Consider the following 13,591-nt stretch of genomic DNA (forward strand, 5'->3'; position numbering starts at 1 on the left):
TGAAATATTGAGACTGAATAGCAGAAAATACTGACTTCTACTGTGTTAAGTACAAGACTGCAGTTTCTTGGAATATTCCCTTTTCTCTGAGGTATGGTAATCTTGGAGCTGGTATACATAAATTCAAGGGGTGAGGAGTTGTAGGGAGGTTTGCCTCATGAAAAAAAAAAAAAACAAGATCAAAGGAATATTAAATATTTGATCTTCTGATTTTTGGTCTTTTTTTTGAATCTCAGGACTTGACAAAGCAAGTCTCAAAATGACATTAGGGAAATTCAGGAGTCCTACACTGATTGACAGTCTCTTAATCCTTTACGTAAAGTACAAAAGCTAGATAAGAAAACCAGACACAAAAATCAGAAGGGTAGTGATGGGAATTTTCAGAATCTTGACGGCATCTAAGTGAAAGCCCTCAAGTGTGAAGAAGGAATTGAATTTTAAGGCATTATAAATTATCATTACAGCCTTCTGGGAATCCAACAAGGAGTACACAGACCTCTTTTGGAGGAGTGTTCCTGTTTCAGGACTGATTTACTCCTGCACAAGCTATCCCTATTTTTGGAAGTATGTCCATATTTACAGGCTTGATTTATTACTTCCTTCAATTTTCTGAATCTCTTTCTTCACATGTGCTTTTTGAAACAAGTACACAGAAGAACATACAGTGTGACCAACACACCAGTGGCAACAATAATTTCTGAAGCAAAAATAAATAACCTTTTGTGGTAGAATCTGGAATTGCAGTTCATTAAAGTGTCTAGATTTTACAGTGTCTGTTTGACGTTGTGCTTATATTTTCCATAATTTTGTCAGTATGCATTTTTCAAACTTGTTTCTGAGTAGTTTCCTACCTCCTTACTGGAAGCAGGAAGAGTTATATACTATTTGTTCCTATTTTCAATGTCTGCAAGTTAAGAAGTATGGAGTACACAAACAGTTTGATGCATTCTCCACTGAAGTTAAATGAGTGGTCCCTTAATGCTTAAGTTAGTATTCTAAATGCAGGTCTTCCCTAGCAAACCCAGGGAAACAATTTAGTATGGTTCTAGGAGGATACAAAAAGCAAGCACTAGGGTTTCTAAGTCATCTGAGGATCCTGGTGATTTATCTGGGAGGTATGATGATAAAAAGAAAATTTGAGAATGAATCCTTTTTTTTTTTCTTTTTTTTTTTAATAAGGTACCACTCAAATGAAATTACCTCATTAAATCAGCATTTAGCTGTGCGCAGTTTTATGGAAATTAATTATATAAATTGTCACATTTCTGAATCAGACAAGGCTTCTTCAATGAAACAAGCTAAAGTTATTTTTTTGCTACACACCTACCTATCACACATCCACATGTAGGAAGTCATACCACCAGAATGCAGTAACTAAAATATCCCTACACAATACTTTTAAAAGTAACCTTGAAATGGAATGTGTTGAATAGGAAAAACAGAATTGTTTTAGTGATGGCAAACTACAATACAGCCTTCATAACACAGAAGGGTTTGCCCCAGATCCACTTCATTGTGGTTATGGGCTATTCAGGCCCAGCTCATGTATTTTGATGAGCAGTGTAGTAACGACCTCCCTCCCTTCTTTCTTTAAGGGCCAATGGGAGGTGAGGTTTATCCTTCCACCCTTGTGACCCCCCCCCCATGCTTTCATGTGCCTAAGGCGCTTTACTGGTATAATTCCAGAGTATGAGCTAGTGTTAAAGCTGTACTCCTTGAGTGAGGTGTGGCTAGCAGGTTTGTAGTGTACTAGAGCACTGGAGTGGATAGATCTCTTTATGACACTTGGTGTGAGGCAGTTTTTATTGTGTTATCATTTATTGTCATTGCATATTCAGCTTCTTTGCATTTGTTCCAGTATAGCTATAATTAATAAAGAAGGTCACAATGTGTCAGCCTATGTTTGGGTCTTATTTTAGCTAATCAGGTACAATTACCATTGCATTAAAAAAAAAAAGTACCAGCCTGAAAACAGTCTGCATTCAATAGGAAACATTTCCCTTAAATAAATCTGTAATGTTACAGATTGCAGTTGCTTAGCTGTGCATTCTGTGAGTTGACTGCAGGAAGTACAGGTAAGTGACATATATACCACGTATATGTGTGTGTGTGTGTGTGTGTGTGTGTGTGTGTGTGTGTGTGTGTGTGTGTGTGTGTGTGTGTGTGTGTGTGTGTGTGTAAAATGTTTGAGGGTTAGGAAAGTGGACATATTTAGTTTATGTCTGACTGCGTGTATTTTAGGCTTATGGTATAGGTTTGGTAGAAGGATAGTTTTACTGGTTCATCTCTGTATATATGTTGTACGTATGTGTTGGGGCCTCTTTTGGTCTCTAAGACTGTCTTGCTGTGTGGCAGTAATATGGAAAGTTTTATTATTATTATTTTTTAAGTTATGGTATATGGTTTGAGTTAGGGGCAGGGTTAGGGCTAGCTCTCATTACTAAGGTGCTGTAAAGGGGGCAAAGCAAGAAAGAAAATGTTTATACACAATTTGTTGGCTAATCCCCATAAAAAATAGAATAGAAATAAATGTGACTTTCTCCATATTTATGTAATATTTACTTGCACAGTCTCCAAAACTCACCAAGCATGAAGATAAGTCAAAAACTTGTATAATAATAAACATTGACCTGTGTTCACTTTCACTGCTAAACAAACAAAATCCTAACTCTCCATAATTTTACTTACAAAATTTGTCCTGTGAACATAACTATATATTGAACACTTTAAGAACATATGAAATTCAGGAAAGATACCATCTTGATATAGATGTTCCCTTATAATAACCATTCCCAGAAAGCTCACCACAATATCCCCCTCTGACTCTCATCCCATCTCTATCTTATGCTCTATTATCAAATTAAACGAGTGTGATCAGATACAAGAATACATAAACAAATATTACCTCATAACAGACTAACAACACAGCTTGCAGAATAGGCATAACACCCTCACAGTCATATACACATACATACATACATACATGTTTACAAATGCTTCAAGCACGGGCATTAATGCCCTTCTAGCTTGCCAATATACCAAAACACTTGTTTCCATAATAAGTATCCAGGCTGTTCTTAAAAATATCTAAACTAGTACTTGCTTTAATGTAATTCGGTAGTCTGTTCCATGCATCAGCTACTCTGTCAGAGAACCAATTAGTACACTTCTCATTCCTACAGAATATTCTACATAGGTTATCTGATGATTCTCTAGTACTTTTTGTTAACCCCAAACATTCCCAGAGGTAGTTGTCTCTAAATGCCCTATATACCTGAATAAGAAATCCTCTTAAATATCTGTAAGAGACACTGTACAAGTTCAGGTATTTTAGTCTTTCATAATAACTTACATTTTCACATCCATGGATGCCCTTAGTATATTTCCACTGTACTCTTTCCAGTTTATTCATGCTTGTTTTCCCTATAGGGTTTCCATATTGTTATTCCATACTCAAGTTTTGGTCTAATGTAACTAACAATGACTTCATTATGTTTGATTTCCTAGACTTTATAAATCTTTTTATACAACCTATAGTTCTATAACTATCATTAGCCAATTGGTTGATATGATTAGAAACACTCATAGCTGAATCTACACATATACCCAGGTCCTTAAATGAGTCTACAGTTTCAATCACTGTGCTGTATTAAATATTTACATTTCAGTTTATGTCTCCCAAATCTCATATGCTTAGTTTTTGAAGTATTTATTAACATATTATTCTCCTGTGCCTAAATGGTCAATTTAGTCAAATTATTTTGCAGACATGCCTTATCTGTAACACTTGTAATCAGTTTATCCAATTTCAGGTCATCAGCATATAGACTGTAGAACACTTCAGATGAAAAAGTAAAGTCTGAAAGATACAATTTAAACAAGTAATGGCCTAGGACAGAGCCCTGTGGGACACCTTGACTGTAACCAAGGATTTCACCTGTCCGGTTGGAGTGTGATATTTGCCATGGCCTATTTGTAAGCCATGCAGCTATCCATCTTATCAACAGTACATCAATACCTAGTTGTACTAATTTATTGATCATTTTTTTGTGTGTGACCCTGTCAAATGCTGACATTAAATCTATATAAATCACATCACAGCACAATTTTTCATTCATAGCTGTTATTATATTGTTATAGAACATCATGTTACAGGTGGCAATAGATCTTTTTTCAACATATGCATGCTGATATATGGTTTCAAGTCCCACTCTATCCAGTTCTGACAATAACTTATCCAGTATTACCTTCTCCATTACTTTTCCACAACATGAACGTAGACTTCAGGGTCTGTATAACTCTGGGTTTGTCCTACTCCCCTTTCCCTTAAAGACAGGTTTAATAAGTGCATGTTTCCAATCTTGAGGAATCTCCCCATATTTATATGACCTAGTGAATACTAGATATAATGGTAGTGTAAGTTCTTGCTGAAGTGTTCTCCGGTCATTGTTACTTATTCCATCTCCTCCCTGTGCTTTGTTTGGATCCAGTTTGCACAGTTCTTTTTCAATATAATCTAATACACAGTCAGAAGTAAAATCATTTCTGTGGTAGAAAGTAGCTAAGTTACAGACGTCACCTTTATAGACTACACCTGGGCATGAAAGTGGTGACCACCAAATTCTATTACAAAAGCTATAATGAATTAATTTCAGAAATATCATAATAACCTTGTTTTCCAACAATCTGTATGATCCAACATTTAAAGTTAGGGAAATAAATCGTACTTCCCCCAGAAGCATACTTTGGGACAGTAGTCCCTCAGGCTTTAATACTTGTACCCAACTCTTCTCCATAGGCCAGATTCATTAATGCTTACACTAAGTGTTTTCAAGAGCATCCCTAGCATGTTTTTGTGTTTTCTAGTCACTCAGAAAAAATGACACCAAGTGTACATGCAGTCTACACTTTGTGGCAACCTTTATGAATCCTCCTCGATTTAAGGCTGCAAGAAAATCAGTAGAAAAGCTAAAATTAGGAGGAAGAAGGTGTGAGATATGCTTGTGTTGTCTGTTCACTCGGAATGGTGTACACTTAGTGTACACTGAATATAAGTGTTAATGAAGCCCAGGGCATATTTTTTAATGACATCAAACCAGTCATCCCATTTTCAGACATCATTGTCTATGCAGATATCATATTTTACAAAACTGGACCAAATACCCATAGGCCCCAAATATCTCTGAAAAAAAAAAGTTTAGAATGCTCTCACTCTGGCTAACAAGAAAAAACGTCCAACATGTAATGACTTTTCATCAAAAAATAAACTCACACATGAAAGCCCTCCAAAAAATTTCATCAGCAATAATATTACTCTGAAACCAGTAGAATAATATAAATACCTAAGACTTAAAAAAGAAACCACAATTTCTTTCAAACTCATACCAACAACACTGTTAAGAAAGTAATTACACAACTTACCTATCTGTAGCCACCTTATTTACTGAAGACTGCAGAGCTATTGCAAAGAATATAATCATTGCAATATTTGCCTACCCCACATATACAATGCACTCTGTTCAGAACACCCATGTCATCTAAATTACTATCAATGTCATCTGCAGGCTTATTAATCAAGCACCTTGTAATGCACATCATTGCATCTCAACACAGAAAGGTAACTTCCTCCCCATCAAATCTAGAGTCACACTCATCTGGTCATGTCTGACCTTTAAAACCCTGCATGAGTGCTACTGTCCTTCCCTGGGAACTAAACTACATATGAAGCCCTCTCAATTCTACTGAACTAAGAAGGCAATACAATGACTTAAATTCGACCCTCATTTAATTTTTCCATTAGTAAAAGGAGCTTTAGTAAAATGATTCATGATACCTAGAACAGTTTCCCCCAGGAAATTAAACAACTTACAAAATAAAATCTTTGTACAAAACTTTATCAACATGTAAAGGACTCCTACAACTGCTTCCTAAATAAAGGACAGGCCTTGTCCTCTGCCTACCACAAAACTTCAGCCTGCTAACTTGTCCATTTGTCCTGAATTTTAAAGCAAGAATCAAATAATATTAATAAGTAAAACCCCTGCAATAGCAGGCTTTTTTATTCCACATTTTCTACTTCTGAGCTTCCTCTTTGTCTTTCTCTTCTGCTTGCTTAAAAAAGGACATCAGAGTTTTTTTTCCCTGTAATACTTAAATTTTAGTTCTGTTTACCTGGAAATGCGTGTACTGATGTAAAACAAAGCAGTACCATACCAACTGTATTCCAGCATAAATAAGTTCATGCTATCTAACCTTTGTACTGTATTGCTAAACTTAATAGCTGATAATGTTGAAAACTACAACTACTTATGTAAATATTCCACTTTCATCATGTTGCTCATCATATTAACTTTATTTTCTCTGTGTCTCCACCCATCTTATAGCTGTAAAGGGTCCCAGGGCCAGTCCATCTATCCAATTAGCAAATAAATAAATAAATGTACAGTACACAGCTTGCATAACATAATGCTCAGGACAATATTGCCACTTCAAGGAAACCTTCAAACTCTCCCATCCTGTACAAACATATGTATAATATCCAGCTAATCACAGAAAAACACAAACATTGTAATACTTCTGCAACACAAAGTCACAACAGCATGAATGCTGTCATTTACTTCTACTTGTAGCAGTTTCACCTCCTCCACAATAAAAGCAAATGTAATCAGCACTACACTGTATAAATAAATAAAGATGCCTTTTTTAATTATCAGAGGATTCTGACTCTTTTTCCCCTAGGAGCAATTTTGCTGACAACACAAATGATACTTTATGAAACCATCATTATACGCCCCCCTGGGTTTCAATGCTCACTACCAGGACTAACCTCCTTGTTAAGAAACTCAGCTGAGTTACCCAAACACTGTCCTTTCTGATACCATGCAAACAGGCTTGTAATAGAAGAAAAATATATTCAATGTTTTCAGCAAGTCATGCAGAATTGACCCAGCTAAAATACATGCATTAACTGGTAAAGCCGTGGTACCTTTAGATGTTTCAGCCACAGCTGGATGACCCGAGGTCATGGCCACATTTATAGAAGATGCAGTTGTCTCTGGAGTTGTACTGCTGTCAGTAGATTCAGTTATGGATGTTAATGTGGTTTTGCTAGATTCTGTTACATGAGAAGAATGGGTTTCAAGAAATGTAATTCCTTCAGTAGTTGATTTTGCAAATGTTAATTCAGTTGTAGTCCGTTTTGTAATGGTTGATGCATTTGTTTCAGAACCTGATGTACCCTCGGTACGTTTTGTATCTATTGTTATTTCAGCTGTAGTAGTCAGCAGTGAAACAGATGCAGTTTTGTTTATCATTGTGATAGCTTCCCCAGTTTCTGCTGTTGTTAAGTATGACATAGTACTCACAGGGAAAACTGTAGTGTTATTTCCAGAAGGTGTAGGAGTTACATTAATTTCTGAGTTACTTGTCTGAGATGCAGTGGAGCCTGATAACTCAGATGTATATGATGCTAAAGTGAAGAAAGAAAAAATATTTATGTTAGGTATTCACACGTATAACACAATTTTCTTTAAAAATTAGAAAAAAAATGGAGCAGATTACATGAAATAAGGCACTGCAAGTATACAAAGAAAGATAGTTTAGAAGGAGCAAAATTAAAATGCAATAAATACATTTTAAGAGATTACTTCACTCCTCCCACTGACCAACAATCCCTTACCTTATTAGGTAAATAATTACAAATATTCACAGCTCTTAACCAATCAGGGAGAAATCTCAGCAGAATCAGGGACAAATCCAGAAATTATCAGGGACACTTTTCAACTATTACTGCTATTAACATGAGTCATAGGCAGAATAACACAAAAGTCAATTAATATGCATTTGCTGAAGTGAAACAGTCTATAACTCTAATTATTGTCATTATTTATTAAGTGTAATGCAGCATCTTGCCTCCAAAAGTCATCTGTTTTATTAGGGGTTAAGAAGGATGGATCTAAAATATGAGTCAAAATCAGGAATAGTTGAGAGCTATGCAAAGAGTACAAACAGTAAAGGCACACATTCTGGTTGTCTTTATTATGTAAGGGGTTTTCTGGAATAGCCTTCCAGTTTATTTCATGGACATGGACATGTGAAGATTCTGAGAAGAGCAGAAAGTCTGAATAAGTGTTTGCAAATTATTAGGCCTCTGTTCATGCATGGAATGCTATATTATGATTCTCAGTTAATCCCTAATACCTCAGGGAATATCCTGAATAGTGTGTTTGCAGTGTTTGTAGTTAATCCAGGTCTTACTCAGGCAAGCCTAACTAACAGGTGTTATACAGTCAGGCCAAGAGAGTAGAAAGGCAATTGTGGTTTATCACCTGGGGTGTCAATCACTTTATGTATGGTAACAACAACTTGCAACAACTTGCATCCCAGGATGCAAAAAACTCTCTTACCAGCCTCAGTAAGAAGCTGAGATCCCTCATAAAATCCTCCAAAGCTAGTTACGAAAATAAAATTGCCAAAGATTCCAAAGACAACCACAAGGCATTCTAAAACTATGTCAAGAATCTAAATGGCAATGCTCATATCTGCTCTGAGCTACAACAGAATGGCATTAAATATACTGATCCCAAGGATATTGCCAATATCTTTGCAGATCAATTCAGTGCCTTCACCCCCCCCCCTCACCCCCTAAACGGCCCATCTCAATACCGGAAGATTGCCAAATTCCGGTAATAGCGGCCACACAGGTAAAAAACACACTCTCCAAAGCTAAGAATACAGCATCCATGGGACCAAATGACATCCTGGGCTGTGTACTACATGAACTACAAAATGAAATGGGACCTCACCTAAGTGTCATGTTTAATCATAGCCTCATCTCAGGCTTTGTGCCCACTGAGTGGCGCACCGCTACAGTTATCCCACTCCACAAGGGGGGATCCACCTTGGATCCCGGGATCTACTGCCCCATCAGTCTGACGAGCCTGACCTGCAAGGCCATGGAACGTATTATCATGGAACTTATAAACAAAGATATTGCCAACCTTCAAACACTGGACCCCACCCAGTTTGGGTTTGTGAAGAGTCGACCTTGTCTCCTGTACCTGATTGACTTCTTTGAATCAGTCTCCAGAGCCGTGGACAAGGGTAAGGCAGTCCACACAGCCTATCTGGACCTCGCCAAGGCCTTTGACACCATCCCCCATTCTGGAATCATAGATAGACTTACTAAGCTGGGCATTAATCCCTACGTCACTGGATGGGTTGCCAACTGGCTTACTGACAGAACCCACACTGTAAAAGTAGCCAACTCCAAATCCAGCTCCAGACAAGTGACAAGTGGAGTACCTCAGGTTCAATCCTGGGACTGCTCTTGTCTGGCATCTACTTCTCTGAAGTACAGGCCAACACTAAGGGACTCTGGCTAACAAAGTTTGCAGATGACTGCAAACTGGGAACCATTATTGAATCCCCAAATGATGTGGATATTCTACAAAAGGGCCTTACAGAAACAGATGCTTGGTGCCAGAGCCATGGGCTCAAGCTCAATGCCAAGAAATGTATAGTTATCCCCTTTGGGAAAAAACATGTACCCATGAATTACCACATAGGTGGCAGTACAATAAACACCGAAAGTGTGATAAGAGACTTAGGGACACAGGTGGACAGTGGTCTCACCTTCGATAACCACATCACCACAACAGTCAGGAAATCCATCCATGTGGCACACCTCATCACTAAGGTCTTTTCATCCAGAAAAAAGGAGGTCATTGTCCCACTGTACTCATCCCTCATTAGACCCATTATAGAATACAACGCCTCGTTTGTTATGTACCTCTCAAGACATCTGCAACAACTGAAAAGGCCTCAGAAATACCTCACTAAAAGAATCACAGGCCTAAAGCAGATGCCCTAAGCTGACAGCCTTAAAAAACTCCAGCTATATTCTGTTGCATATCGTGTACTCAAAAGCAATCTCTGCTTAACATACAAGGCCATGTCAAACCCAGAGCTGTTGGACATGCTACACTTAAAGAAATCCCAATCCCTCAGAGCCACATGCTCCACGGATCTAAACCTTGTCATCACAATGAACAAAACATGCTGGAGGGATAGGTTTCCGACCCAGAGACTCCCCAAAATCAAGAATACACTGCCCATACATGTCAAACAGAGCGACTCATTGGCCCTCTTCAAAAGGAACCTTGACAATTGGATGAGAGAAAGGAAATTCACCCCGGGGATCACGTCAGTCGCCCAGCTAGACAGGGGTCCAGGGAAGTAAATAGTGTGGGAAGAAATAGCCAGAGAATTGTTATGGCTAGGCTTGTATAGGCCCTAGGACCAATAGCCTAGTACCAACCTATGAACCTATGAACAACATTATTTCTGCATTAGGGGAGTATCCAGACAATAACTCATTTGTGGAGTGCGGATTCAATTTGTTGATGGACTGATGCATTAACTTGTTGGGCCCTCATTAAAGTCTGTGTCCAGTGTTAATCCTCCTGCAATGGTGCACAGTGAGACAGATGTAGAATATTCTGAAGATGTTATAGCTTCATCAGTTCTTACCGTTGCTAATAGATATGATAAACAGATGCTGAAAATGTTACTTCCAGAAGTTTTAGAATTTTAAACAGTTTTTAAGGCCATTGTATCAGATATGACGGAGTCTAATAACTTAGATGAATTAGTCTCTAAAGGGTAAAAAGCCACAATATTATTCATGATGTATAAAGGCGGGAGTCAAAGAACCTTTCAGAACATAACATGGGTAAGGAATATACCATTCAGAATGATGGTGCACTGACAGCTAATTCAAAAGGAAACAAAAGTAAAACTGAAAGTAAACATCCCAACAGGGATCTGTGATACCTTACTGACTGCCTACCCCCAAGCTGTTTGTATAATGAAAATAATACTTTATGAGGTCATCATCACATGTTAGTGGGGTATCACCTGTCACTAGTAGGACTGACCTTCATAAAATACAAAAAATCCAAGGGGAACGAGCTGCTGAGCAGCTCGTTCCCCTTGGATTTTTTGTATTTTAGCAGTTTGTTTGGTTTTTTGGTAAAACAGGACTGACCTTCATGTCATGAACCTCAGCAGAGTTACCTCAACACTGTCATTACTGCTACCATGCAACCAAGCTTTTAACAGAAGGAAAAAATCATCCATGTCTTCAGCAAGTCATGTAGATTAGAGACTCCTATAATACATGCATTGACAGGTAAAGCTGTAGTACCTTTAGACGTTTCAGCCGTGGCTGGCTGCCCCGCTGTAGTGCTCACAGGTACAGAAGATGCAGTTGTCTCTGGAGTTGTACTGCTGTCAGTAGATTCAGTTATGGATGTTAATGTAGCTTTGGTAGATGCTGTTAAGTTAGACAAATGGGTTCCTAAAATTGTAATTCCCTCAGTGTTTGGGTTTTCAGATGTTAACACTGTTGTTTTTAGCTCGGGAATAGTTGATGCATTTGTTTCAGAACCTGATGTACCCTCGGTAGGTTTTGTATCCGTTGTTATTTCAGCTGTAGTAGTCAGCAGTGAGACAGATGCAGTTTTGTTTATCACTGTGATAACTTCCCCAGTTTCTGTTGTTGATAAGTATGACATAGTACTTGCACGTAAAACTGTAGTGTTATTTCCAGAAGGTGTAGGAGTTACATTAATTTCTGAGTTACTTGTCTGGGATGCAGTGGAACCTGATAACTCTGATGCATATGATGCTAAAGTGAAGAAACAATAAATATTTAATTTGCATTCATACGTATAATATAATTTTCTTTACAAATTAAAAGAAAATGGAGAAAACTATATGAAAGAAGATGCTGCAATTGCTCAAAGAAAGTGAATTTGGAAGGAAGCAAAATAAAAATGCAACAAATAAATACATTTTAAGTGATGTCTTGACTCCTACTGACCAGAAATACCTCACCCCTTTAGGTAAAGAATTGCAAAGAGTCATAGCCCTCAACCATTCAGGGACACATTTAAAATATTAGTGCTTTTAACATGAGGACTTGGAAGAATAAGACAAAAGTGAATTAAAATGCATTTTCTGAAGTAAAAAATGTATAACTCTAATTATTGTCATCATTTGTTATGTATAATGCACCATCTTTTCTCCAAAAGTCACCTGTTTTCTTAGAGATTAGGAAGGACAGAGCTAAGGGGGCGTGGCCAAGATGACAAGCAGTTAGCAGCACATGAAGTTTGCTCTGCTTCTCCTATATATTTTTGACAGGATTAAATTGTCATTTTCGACAAAGATTATTCACATAAGCTGAATAGCATATGGTAAACTTCTTGGTACATTTTGTTGGAAAAAAAAATTACATTTCAAATATTTTCCTGTCAAAAGTTCAAGCTAAAGCTTTAACAAAGGAAGATGAACCAATCTAAAATGGTTTTCACAAGAATATTCAGTGAAGAAAAAGTTGCTGTCTATTTTTGCAGTATACAAGACCTATCCTTAAAACTAGATAAACTGGACACCAAAGTTGAAAAAATAAAAGAAGATTATATCACTGATATAAAAATCAGACTTACAGAAGCAGAACATAACACTGATTTTATTCTTCAACAAATCAACAAGTTCCTGGAAAAAAATTGATGACCTGGAGAATAGGGCAAGGAGGGACATCATCCCGATTTATTAACTCCCTGAGCAAGTGGAATGAGATAACATGACAAACTTCTTATCCATTTGGATCCCTAAACATTAAGCCTTCCTGAAGCCCTGTCATTTGGCATAGAGAAGGCTCTTAGATCTTTGACTCCAAGCAAAAACATTCAAGTCCAAGATCTATAATAGTCAAATTTATTTCTAGTCTAGGCAAGGATCTAGTTTTGAAAACAGCCTGGTCTGCTTCACCCATAAGACTTTATGATTCTTTCATTGGATTTGTCAATGACTATTCCTCTCTGGTTGTTTCAAAAAAAAGCTTGTATTTCTGTGTTGAAATCACTGAAAAAAAAAACAGAATAAAAACTCACCTAGTCTACCCTGCAAAACTAGAATTATTCTTGCCAGAGGGAAAAACATTTTGATTCCTTAGAACAGTGAGGATGAACATTTTGGGTTTGGTGTGTCAAAAGCTCCTGGCAAAAAATAATTCAGTGCACTTCACATGAGCAATGAATGCAAAACCAGTGTCTTTGGTAACTCGGGTGTTGGTGATCGCTGACATATCACCCAAAACATTGTGGCGTGTGTCACCTTTGACACGTGTCATAGTTTTGCCATCTCTGCCTTAGAAGATTAAACTTCCTTCATCCAAAAAAATTCTACTGATGATATGTATCTGAGTATATCGTTAAAAGACAAGCTACAAGGAATGATTGGACAATGAAAGAGAACACAAAAAAACTCAGAGACAAATAAAACTACCTGTTAGTTATTTTTATTTTATTTGTCTTTTATTTGTCTTAAAATACGTTATTTCTAAAACAACTTTTAAATGAAATCACCGTAGGGTAATACTTTTCTATTTTTCCTTTCATTAATTTCAGTTTAGAAGTATTATCTCGCTGTTACTGTAATATTGCATTTTTCCATTAGAGGGAGCAAATAATATAGTAATAAGCATATTTTAACTAAACTCATGAATCTAAAGAGAAATACCATA

At 37.2% G+C, this 13,591-nt stretch overlaps 1 protein-coding gene across 4 annotated transcripts in view; it reads right to left on the reverse strand.

Annotated features, from left to right (window-relative positions):
* LOC122806653 (serine-rich adhesin for platelets-like) overlaps window positions 1-13,591 on the reverse strand; it is a 162,129-nt gene that overhangs the window by 118,263 nt on the left and 30,275 nt on the right. For all 4 annotated transcript variants that reach the window (XM_044077254.1, XM_044077252.1, XM_044077253.1 and 1 more), the window contains 2 exons: window positions 11,207-11,689; window positions 6,986-7,468 (listed from right to left, as the gene is read on the reverse strand). In XM_044077254.1, coding sequence (XP_043933189.1) covers window positions 6,986-7,468; window positions 11,207-11,689 — 966 coding nt within the window. The remainder of the gene's footprint in view (window positions 1-6,985; window positions 7,469-11,206; window positions 11,690-13,591) is intronic.

This window comes from Protopterus annectens, chromosome 7.part0 (genome assembly GCF_019279795.1).
Source record: "Protopterus annectens isolate FY-2018-M chromosome 7.part0, PAN1.0, whole genome shotgun sequence".
NCBI lineage: Eukaryota > Metazoa > Chordata > Ceratodontiformes > Protopteridae > Protopterus > Protopterus annectens.